General features: G+C 43.3%; 1 protein-coding gene across 1 annotated transcript in view; it reads left to right on the top strand.

The window, feature by feature from the left end:
* Positions 1–23,123, top strand: part of LOC126176557 (uncharacterized) — a 167,494-nt gene that overhangs the window by 84,166 nt on the left and 60,205 nt on the right. Inside the window, exons 5-6 of the mRNA XM_049923717.1 lie at positions 739–1,056; positions 4,805–5,128. Coding sequence (XP_049779674.1) covers positions 739–1,056; positions 4,805–5,128 — 642 coding nt within the window. The remainder of the gene's footprint in view (positions 1–738; positions 1,057–4,804; positions 5,129–23,123) is intronic.

Here is a 23,123-nt window from a genome sequence, read left to right as displayed (position 1 = left end):
CCAGGCAGATGGAAAAAGTCATGAGGCAGCACGGCTGTACCGAAACACGTACCCTCATAAAAACAAACCACATTACACACCATTTCACAACCTTTATCAAGTCCTTTTTGGGTGTTTCTGTGATCATGGGTCCTTTCAAATGTGAACATCCAGGGAGGCAGCAGTCTATGCATACACCAGGCATGGAGGATGAGGTCCTATAGGATACTGAGACAAACCATAGTACTAGTTCCAAACACGTTGCCAACCAGCATGGTGTAAGCCGAAGTATGATTGTGTATCCTGCATGACAATCACTACTATCCCTATCATCTTCAATCCCATGGAGGCTACTTTGAGCATATGTTGTAACATGGATATGTTGCAGCTCTGTGCTGTGTTCCAGGACAGTTTGTTGTTTTTGAATCCACACAGTCCATTTCTGGACACATGTTCATTACAGGATTCATGGAATATGCTTTGTGTACTGTAAGAGCATCCGGCACCTAATGTGACTAGCTTCCATATCATGTTGTTTGTTTCATAAAATAACATCGAACACAATAATAGCTAAACTGATCAACAGTTATGTTACATTTGCTGCCATTTATTGTGCATGTAGTTCTTTCTATAAGAACCCATTTTTCTGTCCTGATCAAGTGTATTTAATTTTGAAACCCTTTTATTACTAAAGCTGCAGACAAAAAACCTACATAAATAATGATATTAGTATTTAAATATGTGTTTTGTATGTTTCAGAGAATTTTGTGGCACCTGTTGAGTCAGCAGTGTATGCACCTCTAGGAGAAAGGGCAGTCATGTTGTGCAACAGTTTGCTGAAAGAGACAAGTTTTTCATATTGTTGGTTTAAAGATCCTAGTGGCTTATTAATTAATACCAGGGAAGATCTTTTAGAGACTTACAGTTATTATGGAGCTGGTACTGAGTATGGTGAATGTGGCATTGAAATAAAACACGTTGGTCCACAACACATTGGCTTGTGGAAATGCATGGTTGCCCTTGAAGAAGAAGAATATGAAGTGAAAGCTGAAGGCAGTATAAATCTCAATGTTTCTGGTAAAATTCTAAACAGCCATTATAAACGTAAATTAATATTGCAAAAACACTCATTTTAGATAAATTTCTAAATGTTGTTCTCTGCATCCTTTACATTTATTGATAAACCAATGCTAATTTTTTTTAAATTTACAATTTATTTGAATTTACTCATATTATGAACATTTAATCTGATATTCTTGCTGTCAGAATTTATTCCCATGTTATTCAAATCAGTTGCTGAACCATTTAACACCTATAAAACGAAATTTTGAAGGCAGTGTAAGTTTATTTTACTTTAACTGCAGAAAAAACTTATTTTTATTTCCATATATCTAAATATTATTGGTTGTGACAGCCATGGATTAACATGATATGATTTAGTTTATACATATTTAATGGTGGAATGTAACTTACCAAACAAAAGTGTTGGTATGTTGATAGCCACATAAATACACACGCAAAATTCAAGCTTTCACAACCCACGGTTGCTTTATCAGGAGAGGGAAAGGAGTGGGAAGGAGAGGGAAAGATGAAAGGATATGGATTTTAAGGGAGAGGATAAGCAGTCATTCCACTCCCGGGAGCGGAAAGACTTACCTTAGGGGGGAAAAAAGGACAGGTGAACAGGTACCCCCCCCCCCCCCACACACACACACACACACACACACACACACACACACACACACACACACACACACACACACACACACTTCCATCCACACATATACAGACAAAATCAGACATGTGTAAAGGCAAAGAATTTGGGCAGAGATGTCAGTCGAGGCGGAAGTACAGAGGCAAAGATGTTGTTGAATGACAGGCGAGGTATGAGTGGCGGCAACTTGAAATTAGCGGAGGTTGAGGCCTGGTGGGTAATGGGAAGAGAGGATATATTGAAGGGCAAGTTCCCATCTCTGGAGTTCTGATAGGTTGGTGTTAGTGGGAAGTATCCAGATAACCCAGACGGTGTAACACTGTGCCAAGATGTGCTGGCCGTGCACCAAGTCATGTGGCTCTCCAGCAGGGATACAACTTCCTCAAATCCTGCCCTGAAATGAGATCCATCCTTCATGAAATCCTCCACACTCCACCAAGAGTGTCTTTCCGCCGTCCACCTAACCTTCATAACCTCTTGGTTCATCCCTATGAAATCCCCAAACCACCTTCCCTACCCTCTGGCTCCTACTCTTGTAACCACCCCCGGTGTAAAACCTGTCCCACACACCCTCCCACCACCACCTACTTCAGTCCTGTAACTCGGAAGGTGTACACAATCAAAGGCAGAGCCACATGTGAAAGCACGCACGTGATTTACCAACTAACCTGCCTACACCGTGAAGCTTTCTATGTGGGAATGACCAGTAACAAACTGTCCATTCGCATGAATGGACACAGGCAGACAGTGAATGTAAATGATATGAAATTCAAAGATTTCTAAAATAGAACAAATCAGTTGATTAAAAAATGAGACTGCTCAAGAAAATAATTGTTCTAGACACTCACAGTAATTGTCTCAAAATATTTATAGTAAATTTACAACTGTATCCTTTAATGCACTGTCATAAGAAATCAACTGAAGCATGCCCTAGTCCATGCCATATGGCTGTTAGTACCCGTAGGTGACCAATGTGACAGTTTGCGTGCCAGAACCTTCTAGTATGACTAGAATCTGACAAAGATCAAAAAAGACTCAAAGAACCCCCAGAGACTGGCCAACTGGCCTAGAACTTTCACCAGCAGACCACCAAGTGCAGATAGAAGATAACAATGAAAAATGGCGGAGTAACCAAAACGTAGCTAAGTGGGAAACCAAGAACAACAGTGCATTATGGCTAGTAATATGACTGGAAGGCAAATACATCACTGAAAGTTGAACAGCAATGCGCTAAGCTTTATGGTACTGTGGTGAGCATTATTTGGCTAATGAGATGGATGTTGCTTTGCATTGAGACCAGCACAACAGGCGCTGATTCTAGTGCTCATAGCTTTAACAGTGCTGCCTATCATCTAAGATAGAGTTCCATGGCTTCCAGTGAGCTTGCAAAGTCACTGGGTCAGTATACCAGTTCCTGATCGCCCCCCCCCCTCCCCCCACTTTCTTGAAATGGACACACATGGTCAAAAATGTCCTGGACGATGCTTCAGGAGGTGAAGTGATGGCATGGTTGTTGTCTTGGTACTTAAGCCAGCCAGTTGCTGCTACAAATTAGTAGCATCTGGCATTGTGCTGGGATGGGGCAATGTCACAATATTAGCTGAGGTTGCTGAGACTGTGTAGAGATTTCCACCTCCATGCTCATAACCACAGAAACTGCTGCTGATGGTTTGGAGTGCAAGTTATACTTTTGTGGCAGTGGGACTGGTACGAGATTTCCTGCTGATCAAAAGGTAGGTCTGCTCTCATGCATATACAAGCTTGTATTTATTGGTATTAATATAGAAGCTGAGGAAACATGCCAAACACAGGCGCCATTGTGCCATGCATTTTGGAAAACATCAATACAGCCCAAATAATGATACTAGTGGTTTCTGGTCCATGATTAAGTAGTAGTATGGTATTCTGCCTCATGGCAGGTCTAGTCATGGGTTAAGCCGGTTCCAGTTTTGTCTGTCCATAGCCAGTCTTTTCATTTCTGCATATTTGCCTCCTTTGATACTGCCCAGCATTTGATATCTTCTTTTTCCTCTTTCCCTTTTTCCCTCCACCATTCCTTCTATTCCTTCCTTCAATAAACAGTCCCTCCTCAAAAAATGTCCAATCCAGTTCTGTTTTCTCTTTCTGATGACTTTCAGCTTGTTTCTTTCCTCTCCAACTCTTCTTAATACTTCTTCATTCCTTACTCGGTCTTCCCATTTCACTTTTTCCATTCTTCTCCATATCCATATCTCTAGTGCCTCCAATCTTCTTTCATCTTCCATGATTAAAGTGAACTTTATTTATAAGTGGGTAGACATGGAACTTCTTAATTGCAAAAACAATCAGCAAAGCTTCCTTCTCTATGTGCAAGTTGTCCCTTTGAGTAGGTTTCAGCATCTTTGACACAAAAGCAGTCAGTTGCTCAGTACCATCACCATTCCTATGCACTGTCACTACACCAGTGCCATATGGAAAGGCACCCAGAACCAAAACAAGTGTTCATGATTGAGAAAATGGCTGAAGCAAGGTCCTGTATGCAGCATATGCAAATAATGTTGTTCATAACATACCACACCATCAATAAAATACAAAAAAATTTGTGGTAAATTAGTTGTCTTCAAATCTCAAGCTTCACCACAGTTAAATGAAGCTACAGGTGTGATAGAGCAAACTGTATTTCATGGAGTAAGTGTTCCTCAGCAATATCATTAATACTGAAAATCAAAGCTGTGGTCTGACCCTTATTCAGGGCTTGGACTTGATCTCAATTCTTTACCTAAGGGATGAAAATCAAAGCTGTGGTCTGACCCTTATTCAGGGCATAGTTCTAGTGTGAATAAAATGCCATTTACCTGATGCTAAGTTACATACATACAGTTGTATTACATGTCAACTAACTATACACTCTACATATAGTCACAATATTTACTTATATTTGCATAAGAACTCATGATTTTTCAAAACTTTTATGTTGGTAATTAATGAATCTTTTAGCAGGACAGTGAAACATTATTTGTACAAACCACTCATCACTGTAAATCTGATTGTTTTGTTTTTGTTGCTGTTAATCCAGGAAAGTTTATATTTCCAAAAACATGTCAATATTTATTGTGGAATGTGTTATTTCAGATTTCAGTACAGGAATTTTTCCCAGCTACCTAGAAAGTGTAGAGGGGAATGTGGTGGTACTAAAACTATTACACAGTATGGAAAGTGTAAATAAATGTGAACTCATAACACCCAGTGGGAATACTGTGGATCTTCAACCAAATCAGCGTTTCCAAGTTGTTGATGATTTACAGGCAGAGTATTGTGGAACAGGACTGGAATCGGGAGACTGTGGAGTCTGTCTCCATGGCCTTACACCAACAGGCACTTTTGAGATGTGGCATCTGTCTGCAAATAGCTCAGATGGTAGTAGTGCTGAGGGACTTGCTTTTGTTTCTGTGTCAGGTAAGCTAACTGTATAACAAATGAATTTCATTATACAATGTAAATGGATAGATAAAAAATCTACTCACCAAGTGATGGCAGGGGAACACACACACAAAAGGGTTTAATTTCTACAAACTTTTGGAGCCAGTGGCTCCTTCTTCTGGCAGAAGAGTTGAAAGGGAGGGAAGAAGGATGAAGGAAAAGGACAAGAGAGGTTTAGGGAAAGGGGTACAGTTCAGAAAAGTGACCCAGAACTCTGGGTCAGGGGAGGCTTACTGGATGGTATGGGAAGGAAAGAAGTCTTTCCTTCGCATCCCATCCAGTATGTAAGGGAAGGAGTTCAGTGTGGGACAGGGGTTATGAAGATATTTGTTCAAGTATTTGCAATTGTCACACATGTGATAATAACTTTCAGAGGTGTCATGACGATAGGAGCAACATGATGAGCAGGACTGGATAGATTTGGACAAAAAATGCAGTAACTTGCTACTTAAATAATGTTGATCTGTAATCCAGTGGTTGGGTGGGTAGGTGGATAACAGCCACTTTAGCTGAAGAAGTTCCTGCTGGTGCTACAGTGTGTTAGAAAAGTCCTACATGACCATACTGTTTAGGATGATGATGATGATGATGATGATGTTTGGTTTGTGGGGCGCTCAACTGCGCGGTTATCAGTGCCTGTACAATTACCCAATCTTTGCTCAGTCCAAAATTGCCACTTTCCTGGATGATGATGAAATGATGAGGACAACACAAACACCCAGTCATCTCGAGCACACTGTTTAGGGCTGGTAAATCGTGTGCATAAGAAATGTGAGATTGAAGACACAGGGGATTATGCAGCTGGACAATAAGATAGAGTAAAATGGATGTGAGACGTGAGGCAATAGCACAAGATGAATGGTATGAGATATAGGATGGGAAGGACCCATTTGGCAATATAAGTAATTTAAAGTAATATACATTGAGGTGACAAAAGCCATGGGATTGTGACATGCACATACACATATGTTGATTTAACATGTACACAAGATATAAAATGGCAGTGCACTGGTGGAGCTGTCATTTTTACTCAAGTGATTCATGTGAAAAGGTATCCAATATGATTATGACTGCACAACTGGAATTAACAGGCTTTGAATGTGGCATGGTAGTTAGAGCTAGATGCATGGGACATTCCATTTCAGAAATATTTAAGGAATTCAATATTCCAAAATCCTCAGTGTCACGAATGTGCTGAAAATAGCATATTTCAGGCATTACCTCTTACCATGGACAACACAATGGCCAGAGCCCTCCACTTAATGACCAAGAGCAGCAGCATTTGTGTAGAGTTGACAGTGCTAACAGATAAGTAACACTGCATGAAGTAACCACAGAAATCAATGTGGGACATACAATGAATGTATACATTAGGACAGTGTGGTGAAATCTGGTGTTAATGGGCTATGGCAGCAGACAACCAAAGTTAGTACCTTTCCTAACAGCACAACATTGCCTGTAGCACCTCTTCTGGACTTGTTACCATACTGGTAGGACCCTAGATGACAAGAAAACCATAGCCCAGTCAGATGAATCCTTATTTCAGTTGGTAAGTGCTGATGATAGGATTAGTGTGTGGTGGTGGCTCCAAATGGTGTGAGCTGTGTTTATATGGAATGGACTGGTTGCTCTGGTCCAACTGAACTGATCATTGATTGGAAATTATGTTCAGCTACTTTGAGACCATTTACAGCCATTCATGGACTTTATTTTCCAAAACAACAATGGAGTTTTATTGATGACAATGTACCATATCACCAGGTCACAATTGTCCGTGGTTGGTCTGAAGAGCATTCTGGACGATTCAAGCAAACAATTTGTCCACCAAGATCACCCAACATGTGAGAGAATTGAGAGGCTAGTTCATGCACAAAATGCTGCACTGCCAACACTTTCACAAGTACGGATAGCTAGAGACAGCATGGATCAATATTTCCACAGAGAACTTTCAAGAAATTGTGGGCTCAATGCCATATTGAGTTGCTGTACTATGCCAAGTGAAAGGAGATCTGACATGGTATTAGGAGGTATCCCATGACTTTTGTCACCTCAGTGTAATGGCTAAGAAGTAGCCACTCAAGTGGAACATGCTGTGCTCAGCAGCATGTTCCATCATTGGGTGGTTAATACTGCTCTTGGCCACAGTTTGGTAGTGACTATGCAATCAGATCCACATCCACATCTTAAGTGTTCAGCATACATGACTGAGTGCATTGCAGAGTACCCATGTTCAGTTTCTGTTACTGCCAAGGATTTTTCTTTGACAGAGTCCTGTAGTGCTGGTTAAAATTTCATTTGGATATGCAGCCTGTTGGTAGTTAAGTCAACATAAGATTCTGCTCAGAAACTGCAGCAGAGATGGTATATGACATGAATGCTTTCACAGGTAACCCTGCCTTGATGGGATAGGACAAGGCTGTGATGATGGGATAGGACAAGGCTGTGATGATGGGATAGGACAAGGCTGTGATGATGGGAGAGGACAAGGCTGTGATGATGGGAGTGGAGTGGAATGTACTGGATGACTGTACCTGCCAGGTTTTTCACCTGGGTATCTGACAAAATATGATCAGTCATAAGGGGTTGAGAATAAGAGTGGCGTAAGAATCAAGTAGAACACAGCATAGATTGAATGAGTGACAACATACCAACTTGGGAGGGCCTGATTTTTTTTTTCAATTGTTGGAACTTTAAAAGAATGACATACCTGAGTTTAAAGATTGATATTAATAATGAGATCATTGATCTACTAGGAAAGTCTGTGTTGAGAAAGGTATTGGCTTCAATCAAGAAGGCTGAACTTTTTTTTTCTGTTATTGTTGATGAAACAAGTGATTCTCTGATTCATGAACTAGTGTCATTTTGTATTCATACTGTCGATGATTTCTTAAACACAATGAAGACACCCCCCTGCGGGTTCGGGGGTAAGAATAGGCCCGCGGTATTCCTGCCTGTTGTAAGAGGCGACTAAAAGGAGTCTCAAACGTTTCGGCCTTAATGTGATGGTCCCCTAAGGGGTTTGATCACTTCCTTTCAAAATTTTCTGTTAGTGCGTACCATTTGGGGAAGGACGCCTTACGTGGTGTATCATATATCCATCTTGCCCTAAGATCTGGCACACCCGTTATTGTTATGGAGTTGGACTTCCTTCGAGCTTCCGGCCACATCATCTGCAGTGTGTTCCGGATAGCAAGCATTCCCTCCATTGTGCACTTCCATCTTTGCCCTCGTGATGTACATGGATATTTTGACACCCGACATCCAGCACGGTAGCCAGTCCATTGTGGTGGGGTTGTCATGTACACTGCTGATGCCTGAGCTGCTACCTCCCCACGTATGCCGAGGAGTAGATGCCTATCCCTCTGGGGCATCGGGACTCCCGGCAAAGGCCATCCTGCCAGGTGGTCTTTGCTGTGGCTGGGTGGCACCCGTGGGGAGAGCCCCTGGTCGGAATGGGTGGCATCAGGGCGGATGACCCACAATGAAGCGTGGTACATCATCTCTCACTGGTGGGCCTCCCCCAGCAGTCTCTAAGCGATCGAGGTCTCACCTCAACGGCAAGCAATTCAATCCCAAATCATTTCCATCCCTGGCCACTCCATGGGAGGAACACATGGCTAAAGACAGCAGTGGCGATTATTTACCCCGGTACCTTGTCTGTACGCGGGCCGATGGTGAATCTTTTATGCAAACCAAGCCTCAGTTTTTTGTGGAGCATTTAGAGCAAAAGTTCGGGGAGGTGGAGGGCTTGTCCAAAATGCGCTCTGGGTCGGTTCTCATCAAAACAGCATCCTCAGCCCAGTCGCGGAGGTTGCTCACTTGCAACAAGTTGGGGGATGTTTCCATCACCATCACTCCCCATTAAAGTTTGAACATGGTCCAGGGTATTATATTCCACAGGGATCTTCTCCTGCAGTCTGACGATGAACTACGCGCCAATCTAGAACAACGGGGTGTTCACTTCGTCCGGAGCGTCCATCGGGGTCCGAGGGATAATCAGGTAGCCACCGGTGCCTTCATCTTGGCCTTTGAAGGTGATGTTTTACCCGAAAAGGTCAAGGTGATGGTTTACTGCTGTGATGTGAAGCCATATATCCCTCCTCCGATGCAGTGTTTTAAATGCTGGAAGTTTGGGCACATGTCATCCCGATGTACTTCCGGCATCACATGTCATCCCGCTGTACTTCCGGCATCACATGTCATCCCGCTGTACTTCCGGCATCACATGTCATCCCGCTGTACTTCCGGCATCACATGTCATCCCGCTGTACTTCCGGCATCACATGTCATCCCGCTGTACTTCCGGCATCACATGTCGAGATTGTGGACGTCCTTCGCATCCCGATTCTCCATGTGCTCCGCCTCCCAACTGTGTTAACTGTGGAGAACACCATTCCCCCTGCTCGCCGGACTGTAGGGTCTTCCAGAAAGAACGGAAGATAATGGAATATAAAACCCTGGACCGCCTGACTTACTCTGAGGCTAGGCGGAAATATGAGAGGCTCCATCCTGTGCCACTGACATCAACCTACGGCGCTGCTGCAACGACGGTTCTTCCATCTCCTGTGTCGTCCCATACGGTTGGTTCTATGATTAGTCAGCATCCAACAGCCCCCTTGATTGTGGGGGGCACTTCACACCCTGTTGCTCCTGCTCCATCTTCTTCAGGAGCAACACCTTCCCAACCATCGGGGACATCAGCTCCCCTTTCCCAGCCGGAGAAGCGTAAGACTTCTTTGGCTACTCCCGCCAGGAAGGGATCCCTTGGGGACCTCCCTTCACATGTTCCCACCAGTGGAAAAGAGGACACGCGCAAGTGGTTGAAGCAACCACCAATCCCTGGTCGTAGGGCCTCACGGTCGTCGTCTGTCCCTGAGACTGGCCCAGTGAAGCCCATGAAGCCTGAACCACCGAAGGCACAGCACGACAAGCAGAAGAAGAAGAAAGTCCCCAAGACCACAGATATAGCAGTGGCACCCGTCCCACCGCTTCCTACAAGCTCTGCCTCTGAGGACGAGGTGGAGATTCTGGTGTCCACTGAGGACCTCGATCTCGCCGGTCCCTCGGACACAATGGAGAGCATTTGCACGGGTGCATCTATGTCCTTAACTCTCTTCACAGCGAGTCTGTCCCTCTACAAACTGCTTTAGAGGCTGTCACTGTTAGAGTGTGGATGCCACAGGCTGTTACCGTCTGCAGCCTTTACCTTCCACCGGATGGTGATGTCTCGCAGCATGTCCTGGCGGCGCTGATAGCTCAATTGCCGCCACCTTTCTTGCTATTGGGCGACTTCAGTGCCCATAACCCTCTGTGGGGTGGGTCAGTGTCAACAGGTCGAGGCGCCACCATTGAACATTTATTGTCACAGCTCGATCTCTCAATTTTAAATGATGGTGCCTTCACACACTTCAGTGTGGCGCATGGCACATACTCCGCCATTGACCTTTCGATCTGTAGCCCTAGCCTCTTACTGTCTGTCCAATGGAGAGTGCATGACGACTTGTGTGGCAGTGACCACTTTCCAATCCTTCTGTCACTGCCGCAACGTCACTCTTCTGGGCGCCCCAGCAGGTGGGCTATGAATAAAGCTGACTGGGACTTGTTCTCCTCCACTGCCGCTATTGAGCCTCTCTCTAATGATGACATTGATGCGGTGGTTCAATCGGTCACCACCGGCATCGTTACTGCCACCGAATCTGCCATTCCCCGTTCTTCTGGGTCCCCTCGGTGGCGGAGTGTGCCTTGGTGGTCGCCTGCGATCGCTGCAGCGATTCAAGATCGCCGGCGGGCGCTCCAGCGTCACAATCGACATCCCTGCCTTGACCACCTCATCACCTTCAAACGGCTGGGTGCGCGGGCCTGCCGCCTTATCCGCCAAAGCAAGCAGGAGTGCTGGGAGCGGTATGTGTCCACCATTGGCCTCCATGTCTCTCCATCGCAGGTGTGGGACAAGATCCGACGCCTCTATGGCCATCGGATCCCAGTCAGCATCCCTGCGCTCTCACTGAATGGAGCAGTTTGTACAGACTCCGATGTCATTGCAAGCCGCTTGGCAGAGCATTTTGCTGAGTTCCGCTTCTGCGAATTACCCCCAGGCCTTTCGCTCCATTAAAGAGCGGGTGGAACGTCGGAGCGTTTCTTTTCGCACCCACACTTCTGAATCCTACAACGCTCCATTCAGTGAGTGGGAATTTCACAGTGCCCTTGCCGCTTGCCCTGATACCACTCCCGGGCCAGATCGCATCCACTGTCAGATGCTGAAACACCTTTCAGTGGACTGCAAGCGACGCCTCCTCAACCTTTACAACCGTCTCTGGGTCGAGGGTGAGTTTCCGTCGCAATGGCGGGAAAGTATTGTCATCCCCATTTTGAAACCGGGAAAGAACACTCTGGAGGTGGACAGCTACCATCCCATTAGCCTCACCAACGTTCTTTGCAAGTTGCTTGAACAGATGGTGAGCCGGCGCCTGAATTGGGTGCTGGAGTCTCAGGGCCTTCTGGCTCCGTCTCAGGGTGGGTTCCGGAAAGGCCACTCTGCCACCGACAATCTGGTGAGCCTGGAGTCGGCCATCCGTACTGCCTTTGCCTGCCGTCAGCACCTGGTCGCTGTCTTTTTCGACATGCGGAAGGCATACGATACGACATGGCGTCATCACATCCTTTCTACGCTTCATGGATGGGGTCTTCGGGGCCCTCTACCGATCTTTATCAGAAATTTTCTGTCGTATCATACCTTCTGTGTGCAAGTCGCGGCCTCGTATAGTTCCTCCCGCATCCAGGAGAATGGGGTACCACAGGGCTCTGTCCTCAGTGTCTGCCTGTTTTTAATTGCAATAAACGGTCTCGCTGCGGCAGTAGGAAATTCTGTCTCCGCTTCCCTGTATGCTGACGACTTCCGCCTTTACTATAGCTCTATTAGCATTGCAGCAGCTGAACGTCAGCTACAGGGTGCAATCCGCAAGGCGCAGTCTTGGGCTGTAGCGCGTGGTTTTCAGTTTTCGGCTGCTGGCGCCGAACGGTCCATCCTGAGCCGCGGCTTTATCTTGGCGGCGAACTTCTTGTTGTGGTGGAGACCCACAGGTTTTTGGGTGTACTTTTTGATGCCCGGTTGACTTGGCTGCCTCATATCCGGCAGCTTAAACAGGCGTGTTGGCGGCATCTCAACGCTCTGAGACGCTTGAGCCACACTCACTGGGGCGCCGACCGATCTACCCCGTTGCGGCTCTACCAGGCGTTAATCCAGTCCCGTCTGGATTATGGGAGCCTGGCTTATGGCTCAGCATCCCCATCTGTGTTGCGGGTGCTGGACCCAATTCTCCACAGCGGGATACGCCTTGCCACTGGTGCTTTCCGCACCAGCCCTGTGGACAGCATACTAGTGGAGGCAGGTGTCCCTCCACTGTGGTTACGACGCCAACAATTACTGGCTGCTTATGCTCCCCATGTTTTTAGCTTGCCCAGGCATCCAAATTACCGTGTCCTGTTACCACAGTCAGTCGTCCATCTGCCAGAACGTCGGCCCTGGTCGGGTTGTCCAATCGCAGTACGCGTCAAAGAGCTTCTCTCTGGGATTAGGGTTTTCACTGTTCCACCTCCTTTCCGGGCACCTCTGCGTACACCCCCGTGGTGTGTTCCTTGCCCTTGCCCTTGCCTTTGGCTCGACTTGGCACATGGCCCGAAAGACTCAGTCCCTCCAGAGGCCTTCCGCCGCCGCTTTTATTCCATCTTGGCCACGTATCAGGGCTCTGGCATTGTTTACACTGACGGTTCGATGGTTGCTGGTCGTGTCGGGTATGCGTTAACTCTAGGGGACCATTCCGAACAATGTTCCTTGCCGGATGGCTGCAGTGTTTACACTGCTGAGCTGGTTGCCATCTTCCATGCCCTAGTGTATATCCGCTCCTGCTCAGGTGAGTCCTTCGTTATCTGTAGCGATTCCCTGATCGGTTTACGAGCTCTCGACCAGTGTTTCCCTCGCTCCTGTCTGGTGATGGCTATCCATGAGTCCCTGCATACTCTTGCACGTTGCGGCCGCTCTGTGGTCTTCTTGTGGACCCCAGGCAATGTTGGGATACCTGGCAATGAGAATGTTGACCACCTGGGGAAAGAGGCCACTAGTAAATCATCTCTGGAGATTGGCCTTCCGGAGACTGATTTGCAGGCAGTCTTACGCCGCAAAGTTCTTTCAGTTTGGGATGCTGAATGGCGCAATCTGTCCACGCCCAACAAACTCTGTCCAATCAAGGTGACGACGACAGTGTAGTGGTCGTCCATGCGGGTCTCCCGCAAGGAGTCTGTTGTCCTCTGCCGGCTGCACATTGGGCACACATGGATGATGCACGGCCACCTCTTGCGATGTGAGGCCCCACCTTTATGTCGCTGCGGCTCCGTTTTGACAGTGGTCCACATTTTATTGGACTGTCCACTTTTAGCTGTGCTCAGGCAGTCGTTCGCACTGCCTGACACGATCCCTGCCCTTTTAACAGATGACTCTGCTACGGCTGACTTAGTTTTACGTTTTATTCAGGCAGGGGTTTTTTATCATTTCATCTGAGTGTTTATGTTTTATTTTATTGTTTTGTGTTGATTCTGGCCTTTAGCCTACAGTTTTAAACTGAGTTTTTAATGTGTTCTCGGTGGTTGGTTTTTCCTTTTTATGTTCCTGTGGTCGGCCAACCACCGTCACACTCTGTGTGATTTTATTTCGTTTTGTCTTATCTCTGTCGGAGTCTTTTATGTCCCGTGTCATCTGACGTCTTTCCTGCTGTTCGTTTTTATTCCCTTTGGGCGGTTTTAATTTTTTGGAAAAAGGGACCGATGATCGTCGCAGTCTGGTCCCTTTAATCCCCACAAACCAACCAACAATGAAGATTTTATTGGCTTATACAAGACCCCCCAATACTGAATCACAAACTCTGTTTAGTATTTTAAAAGACGTTTTTGCTCATCTTAATTTGTCAATGGATAACTTAAGAGGACAGTGCTGTGATGGTGCCTCGAATATGAGAGGTAAGTTCAAAGGACTAAAAAAGTTAGTTTTGGATATGCAACCAAAATCACATTATGTACACTGCACTGCTCACAGTTTAGACTTGGTAGTTGTAGACAGTCTCCACCATCTTACGTTTATGAGGGATATTATGGCTTTAGCCAAGGACTTAATAAACACCATAAGAAAATCCAAAAAAAGGATGAAACTTTTCAGAAGCATACGCTGTGTGATTGCCAATGACCAAGCTGGTCTATGACCCCTTTGCCTGACTTGATGGACTATGTGAGCTTCTAGTATCTTGAGAATATCGAAAAACTTTGAAGAACATCTAGAGCTTTTTGAAACATTTTCTACAGAGGACAAACCAGAGGTGGGTTACAAATTTGCAGGCTACCTTGAGTCAATGTTACAATTCAAGGCTTATTTCTTTTTATGTCTTTATTGCCATGCAGTGAACACAATATAGGATGTCAATGAAAAAATTCAATGCCCTCATCTAAGTGTTGTTGATACAGAAAAAATATATGAGGGCTTGATTTGTATATGAATGCAAAACATGATAGTTTTGAACACTTTTGGGAATTGTGTTTAAAAGCAAAACCTTCACAAGTTGATGATCCTTTGCTTCCTCAGAATTGAAGTATACCAAAGAAGTATGAAAACAATGAAGCCAGCTCACCCCACACTTTCAAAATCCCAAAGAATATTACAAAGCTATTTACATTGAAGTTTGTGAAACAGTGCAATCTTGCATTAGTGAGCAGTTTGCTTCAACTGGACTCACACAGGTCATTGCAGTTGAACAAGAGTGCTTGCTTTTAGCAAACACAGGTGAAACAAATGTGGAAAAATCAACTGAAGTTTTCAAAATTGACCTAGACATTGAGAGGCCGTGCTTAAACTTGAATATGTTAGCCGATATTGCTAATAAAAACCAACCGGTCTTAAAAAACATGCGTGATGTAAGAAAGTACAGTACACAAGAGCCTCAAGTTGGAGAAATGTTAGGTGAAGTAGTGAAGTGCATTAAGCTTCTCCAAATAGTTCCAATTATGACAGCAACAGCAGAACAGTCATTTAACACCCTTAGACATCTCAAGTCATATCTCCGATCAACAATGGGACAGAAGCAATTGAACAACTTGGCTGTTCTTCCTGCCCGCCAAAATGTTTTGGATTAATTGGATATCTGATCAGTCTTAAATGACTTTTTCAGTAATCCAGTCAGACGGCCGACGTTTGCACCTTTCTAAAAGCACTATAGCCCTAATAATGCCATTTAGAGCAATATTAAAAATCTTTATAAAATAGACAATTAAATACATACATAATGTTAAATTTTCAGTTTCAAAATATTAGTACTGGTTTAGTACTGTATTACTATGTTACTATAGTACTGTATTAATTATTTTCAAATACTTAAATATTTTTAGGGTGTAAGACCCAATTAAAACCCAGTATTTACATACTTTTTGACTGAAAGTATTAGGCATACTGTTTTAACTTTATTAGCTGTATTGAAGCATTAACTTTCGGATATTGTTTTTATTTAATGAACCCTGAGCCTTATTCAAAGTAAGCTTAAATTAGCTATTTCATTTATTAATCAAAGTGCTATTACTGTGTGACAGCAATATTTTATGTTTTATTCTTTTAATGATAGTTTAAGATTTATTTAAATATAATTTCAGTCTTTTCAGAGCTATATATTCACTGTTCTGTAATAGTTTATAAGCATGATTATTACTGTAAGTTTAATTAGTTTTTTATGAAAATACCATGCAATTTTTATGTTTTGTTTCTTTTTTCAAAGCCAAAAAAATGTTTCAGGCTTGTTGAGCTTCCCGGAGTGTTGAGTTATGGAGAATCCAGTTTTTTGATCATATGAATCTAAAATGCTTTAAAAAAACTTTAAAGCTCACTATTTTTCATCTAAAATTTAGAAAATTTCCCAGGGCAAGACCCCGATATGCCCCCCCCCCCCCCCCCCTAATATTTTTTGTAAGTCAGAGCCCCTGTATATGGGTACATGTTCTGTATGCTTGTACCTTCATTAATAATCTGCAGTGGGGCACCATGCTTTCCGGAAATCTAGAAATATGGAATCTGCCCGTTGCCCTTCATTCATAGCTTGCAGGATATCATGTGAGAAAAGGGCAAGCTGATTTTCATGCAACTGATGCTTTCTAAGTCAATGTTCATTTATGGCCAGAAGCTTTTCCATCTCAAGGAAATTTATTATATTTGAACTGAGAACATGTTCAAGAATTCTGCAATAAGCCAATGCTGAGTATATTGGTCTGTAATTTTGCTGGTCTGTTTTTTTTTTTTTTTTTTTTTAATACAGGGTGGGTCACTAACTATTTCCACCTAGGATAACTCCAAAAGTGTGATAGGAGCTGAAAAGTTTGTGGGACAAAAGTTGCATGGGACAATGTGGGCCATAATATGACAATGGCTTTTTGTTGGTAGGTGGGATCACTTTAGAGGTATGAAGGTCAACTTTGTTTTTCTAAATGGGATGCTATAGTTTGGTGCTTATTTTCTGATAGGGGCTATCAACACAAATCCAATGATGCATAACAGTAAGGTCTTTGAAGGTCAACGAAGGTCACAAAGGTGGCATGAGCATCGATTTACAGAAGGTGTTCGAAGTGATTACCATTGGTATCAATGTAGTGCTGCAATCTTCTTTTCATGGATTGAGTGGCATTCCTTATCACATTGGCACTTATCAAAGCACATGCTCTGGCAATTCTCTCTCGCATATCCTCAAGTGTATTTGGAATGTCTTAATAAACAATGTATTTTACGAATCCCCACAAGAAAAAATCCATAGGCATCAAGTCTGGTGAACAAGCCAGCCACGACACATCTCCTCCACATCCAAACCAAAGATTTGGGAGTTGTCTCTGCAACTCATTTCTACCCATCAGTGAAAAAAGTGCTGGACACCTACTGTGTTGATACCACATTCTGTTACCTGTTCCTAAAGGTATTTCTTCTGATAACAGATCTCACGTTTCTTGCAGCAACATGTGTACTTCCTACCATTAAGATTTCCATGGTTTTTGTGTGCAACTTGCCACAGCCAACATGGATTTTCAGTTGTCCAATAATGCATGTTATGCAAATTAACATTTATATGGTTCGTGAATGTAGCCTCATCAGTAAATAAAATCAAATTAATAAATGTGTCATCCCTGTGAATCTGAAGTTGAGCCCATTGGCAGAATTCAGTGTGATGCATACAGCCCATATCAGTTAATTCTTGGTGGAGACTAATATGGTAAGGATGATATTTAGGTGATGCAGAACACGAACAACACTGTCTGGCTCATGCCATATTCCCTTGCAATTTGACACGAACTAACGTAAGGATCTCAAACCTTTGTGGCAAGAGTACCAATTTCCATTTCCTCATTAGTAACTTTCCTTTGCCTGATATGTTTCTGATGTGTTAAAGATCCACTTGTTCTGAATTTATCATACACATATTTAAATGTACGACATGTAGGGTGAGTACGTGGAGGGTATTTTTCAGCGTATGTCTCTAGCTTTCACTGAATTACGGTGGCATTATCCGTAAATGAGAAGCATATTGACTTGTTATTGGAAGGAGAAAGAAAACTGGCGTTCTATGGATTGGAGTGTGGAATGTCATGTCCCTTAATTGGGCAGGTAGGTTTGAAAATTTAAAAAGACGGGGAGTGAAAGGCTATTTACAATTAGTACAGAAACCGGATGGAAGTTATAAGAGTCAAGGGGCATGAAAGGAAGCAATGGTTGGGAAGGGAGTGAGACAGGGTTGTAGCCTATACGTAATGTTACTCAATCTGTATATTGAGCAAGCAATAAAGGAAACAAAAGAAAAATTTGGAGTAGGTATTAAAATCCATGGAGAAGAAATAAAAACTTTTATATTCGCTGATGACATTGTAATTCTGTCAGAGAGAGCAAAGGACTTGGAAGAGCAGTTGAACGTAATGGACAGTGTCTTGAAAGGAGGATATAAGATGAACATCAACAAAAGCAAAACGAGGATAATGGAATGTAGTCGAATTAAGTCGGGTGATGCTGAGGGAATTAGATTAGGAAATGAGACACTTAAAGTAGTAAAGGAGTTTTGCTATTTGGGGAGCAAAATAACTGATGATGGTCGAGGTAGAGAGGATATAAAATGTAGACTGGCAATGGTCATGAAAGTGTTTCTGAAGAAGAGAAATTTGTTAACATCGAGTATAGATTTAAGTGTCAGGAAGCTGTTTCTGAAAGTATTTGTATGGAGTGTAGCCATGTATGGAAGTGAAACAAGGACAATAACTAGTTTGGACAAGAAGAGAATAGAAGCTTTCAAAATGTGGTGCTACAGAAGATTAGATGGGTAGATCACATAACTAATGAGGAGGTATTGAATAGAATTGCTGAGGAGAGAAATTTGTGGCACAACTTGACTAGAAGAAGGGACCAGTTGGTAGGACGTGTTCTGAGGCATCAAGGGACCACCAATTTAGTATTGTAGGGGTAGTGTGGAGGGTAAAAATCCTAGAGGGAGACCAAGAGATGAATACACTAAACAGATTCAGAAGGATGTAGGTTGCAGTAGGTACTGGGAGGTGAAGGAGTTTGCACAGGATAGAGTAGCATTGAGAGATGCATCAAACCAGTCTCTGTACTGAAGACCACAACAACACCACACCACCACCACCACCACCACCACCACCAACAACAACAACAACAACAACAACAACAACATTGGAAGGAATACATAATTGACATTCACTTGATTCAATGATACTATTCTTACCATTCCTATTAGTGTTGTATTGTGAAATGGTTGAATGGTGTATACATGTCAATGGCACGTTAGATGGCTATGCCATATTTGGCAAATATATACTATTTGCATGATATACAGGAGAGAACTGTTGGAGCATGTGCTTCAATAAGTGCCAAAGTGATAAGGAATACCACTTAATCCATGATAAGAAGATTGCAGCACTGCATTGATACAAATGGTCATCACTTCGAACACGTTCATGTCACCTCTGTGACCCTCATTGATCTTCAAAGACCTTACTGTTACACATCATTGGATTCATCTCAATAGCTGCTATCATAAAATAAGTACCAAACTATAGCATCCTATTTAAAAACAAAGTTGACCTTCATATCTCTGAAGCGGCCCCACCTAGCAACAGAAAACCAACGTCATGTTATGGCCCCTGTTGTCCTATGAAAATTTTGTCCCACAAACTTTTCAGCTTGTATCATACTTTCAGAGTTACTCAAGGTGGAAATAGGTAGCGACTCACCCTGTATGAAGGAATCACCTGCTCTTCTTCCTAGTCACTTGAGACTTTGTGCTGGGTGAGTGATTTGCAATTAATGCAAGCAAGAGAACATTGCCAAAAGTGAGTTGGGATTCTACCAAGATCTTGACTTATTTGTTTTCAACTCTTCATGGGTGCTTCTGTATGCCAGTGATGCCTAGTACTATGTCTTCCATACAAGAGTCTATGTGACAGTCAGAGAATTGGATGTTTGTGTGATCTTCCTGTGTGAATGATATCTTAAATGCAAAATTTAAAATTTCAGCTTTCCTTTTGTTGTCTTCTGTTGCCACATTGGATTGGTCAACAAGTGAAGAAGTCTTCAACCCAATTATCAATTTTATATAGGATTAGAATTTTCTCAGGTTCTCAGCAAGATTTTTTGCTAAGGTATGACTGTGGTAGTTGTATGCTTCATGCATCCATATTTTTAGAGATGCATGAATTTCCACTAACTTTTGATCATTTGCACATTCTTTTTTAATCCAAGAGGCCAACAGTCTCTGTTTCCTAGCATTTCCCAGTTTTGTTATTAAACCATGGTGGGCCTTTCCCATCTTTAATCCACTTAGTACATATTTCTCCAGAGTGCAGTTTATAATTCATTTAAACTTTGCCCACAATTTCTCTATTTCCATCATAGTGGAACTAAATGACCTCCGTACATTGCCTAAATGGGAAACCAACAGCTGCTTATCTGCATTTTCCAGCAAAAATGCTCTCTTAGCTTTCTTGATGGATTTATTGACATTAGTAACCTTCATCACTAAGATAACATTCCTGTCTCTATACTGACACTAATGTTGTCTGACATGTTTGTGGCTATAAGGTCTATAAATACTTCCATTGCATGTGGACTGTCAAACTATCTGCTCAACACTATTTTCAGAAAACATGTCCAAAAATAGTTCACAAGACTGCCTGTCCATAGCATCTGCAATCAGTCCATAGATGTCCCAGTTTATACTTCAAAATAATTTAACTGGATAGAAAAAAATCTATTCACCAAGTGGCAGCAGAACACACACATAAAATATGGTTGTGATTGGCAAGGTTTTGGAGACAGTGGCTCCTTCTTCTGACAGAAGTGTTGAAAGGGAAGGAAGAGGGATGAAGGAAAATGTCAGGAGAGGTCTAGGAAAAGAGGTAGATTTCAGGAAAGTCACCCAGAACTGCAGGTCAGGCAAGACTTACTGCCCGGGATGAGAAGGAAAGACTGATTGTTGGGGACTGCATTGAATGAGATTTGAAAACCTGAGATTTTAGAGGTGGAAGAGAGGATAATATGCAAACACAGATTATTGCTTAAACATAATGCATGAGTTAATAAGAGTGAAAAGTTAAGTGCATTGTACAAAAGAGAGGGGGAGTGGAGTAGTGAAAAATAGACAGGTAAGACAATGAAAGATGTAGAAAACTAAAACAGAAAGAAGCAGAGAGTAGTTACTGTGAAGAAATGCTGAGATGGAAGAAATTAACGTAAATTATGGTCAGGTTGGTGGTAAGAAACAAGGACATGCTGTAGTGCTAGTTCCCACCTGTGGAGTTCTGAGAAACTGGTGTCTGGGGGAAGAATCCAGAGGGCACGTGTGGTGAAATGTGCACTGAGGTCATGATTGTCATGTTGTAGAGCATGCCTTGCAACAGGATATTGCGAGTTGCCAGTATACACCCTCTGCTTATGCTTGTTCATCCTAATTGATAATTTGGTGGTAGTCATGCAGATGTAGATGGTTGAACAATGTTTACATAACAGCTGGTATATGATGTGTGTCATTTAACAGGTGGGTCTCCCTTTGATAGTATATGTTTTGCCAGTTAAAGGGCTGGTGTTGGTGGTGGTAGGAGGGTGCATAGGACAAGTTTTGCAGCAGAATAGTCACAGAGGTGGGATCCATAAGGTTGGGAGATGGGTGCAGAAGGAACATTGGGTCCAACAAGAATATAATGGAGATTGGGAGGGCAACAGAAAACTATTCTAGGTGCAGTGGGAAAAATTTCAGACAGAATGGATCTCATTTCAGGGCATGATTTTTGGAAGTCAATGCCCTGTCAAAGTAGCTGATTAACATATTCCATACCAGGTAGTACTGAGTCACCAATGGTGTGTTCCAAAGTTATTTTTTTGGAAGGATCAGCAGTACCAGGATTGGATGTGATGGCCTGGGAAATCTGCTTTTTAATTAGGCTGGTGGGGTAAATTACATGTAGTGAAGGCTGGGACGTATTGCTGTGTATTGCTGTGAAGAGTCTTCATCTGAACAAATACCAGGTTGTGTGGGAGGGAGTGTTTGACATGGAAAGGATGGCAACTGTCAGAACTTAAGTACTGTTGTTGGTAGGTTTCATGTGGACAGAAGTGTGTAACTGGCCCTTGGTGAAAACGAGATCAACATCAAGGAAAGTGACATAGGATTCAGAATAGGACCATGTGAAATCTTATTGGGAGAATGTATTCCGAGAATCTAGGAATTTTAGCAGGTCAGCCTCACCAGAAGTCCATATGGTAAAGATGTCATCATGTATCTAAACCAAACTGTGGTTTGAAGACTTATGGATCCCAGGAAAGCACCCTCAAAGTGACCCATGAAAAGGTAGGCATAGGAAAGAGCCAACCTGGTTCCCATGGCCGTACCCCTGATCTGTTTGCATGTTTGCCTCTCAAAGGCAAAGTAGTTGTTGGTAAGCATAAAATTGATTAGATGAATAGGAAGGCTGTCATAGGAATCAGGTGGGTGCTGACTGAGGGTATGTTCAGCAGCAGACCGACCATGTATGTGGGGGATGTTGGCATAGAGGGAGGTGGCATCAATGGTGACAAACAAGGTGTGTGGTGGGAGCAGAATGGGCATGGATTTCAGATGATCTAGGAAGTGGTTGGTATCTTTGATGTTGGAGGGGAGTCTTTGAACTATGGGTTGCAGGTTTTGATCAACGAAGGCAGATATACGTTCAGTGGGAGCTTTGAACCCAGCAACTATAGGACAACCAGGCTGATTGTGTCTGTGGATCTTAGGAAGAAGGTAAAAGGTGGGGTACATGGTTTGGGTGGGGTGAGAAGTTCTATGGATTGATATGTTAGTCCTTGTGTAGTTTTAAGGAGGGACTGCAGGTTAGTTTGAATCAGGGGGATGGGGTCTTGTTAGCAGGTGCTAAATGTAGAGGTGTCAGAGCTGGTGTAGATCTTAACTAATGTACTCCTTCTGGTCAAGTACTATAGTGGTAGATCCTTTGTCTGCTGGGAGGATAATGATGGAGTCATCAGCTTTTAGGTAACGTAGAGCCAGGAGCTCTGCAGAGGATAGGTTAGGGTCATGTTGTAGGGACCTGAGGAATGGTTGTGAAGCAATGCTGGATGCGAGTTATTCTTGGAAGGGATGATTTTGAATCGGTGGTGGGGAATCAAGTTGGGATTGTGGTCTTCACTATTCAAGGCAGGATCAGTGTTTGGTTTGCTGTTGGATAGGTTTTGGGATTGGGTTGCAAAGTGATATTTCTATTGGATATTATGTGTGAAAAGTAGGTCCTTCACCAATGCAGCATATCAAATTCAGGTTTAAGACTGAAAGTGAGACCCTTAGATAATACAGATAATTCAGGAGGGGAGAGTGATTTAGATGAGAGGTTAAGGACACTGTACTGTTGT

This window comes from Schistocerca cancellata, chromosome 3 (assembly GCF_023864275.1).
Source record: "Schistocerca cancellata isolate TAMUIC-IGC-003103 chromosome 3, iqSchCanc2.1, whole genome shotgun sequence".
Taxonomy (NCBI): domain Eukaryota; kingdom Metazoa; phylum Arthropoda; class Insecta; order Orthoptera; family Acrididae; genus Schistocerca; species Schistocerca cancellata.
Note: the sequence above shows the minus strand (reverse complement) of the source record. Positions and strands in the feature narration are given on the sequence as shown.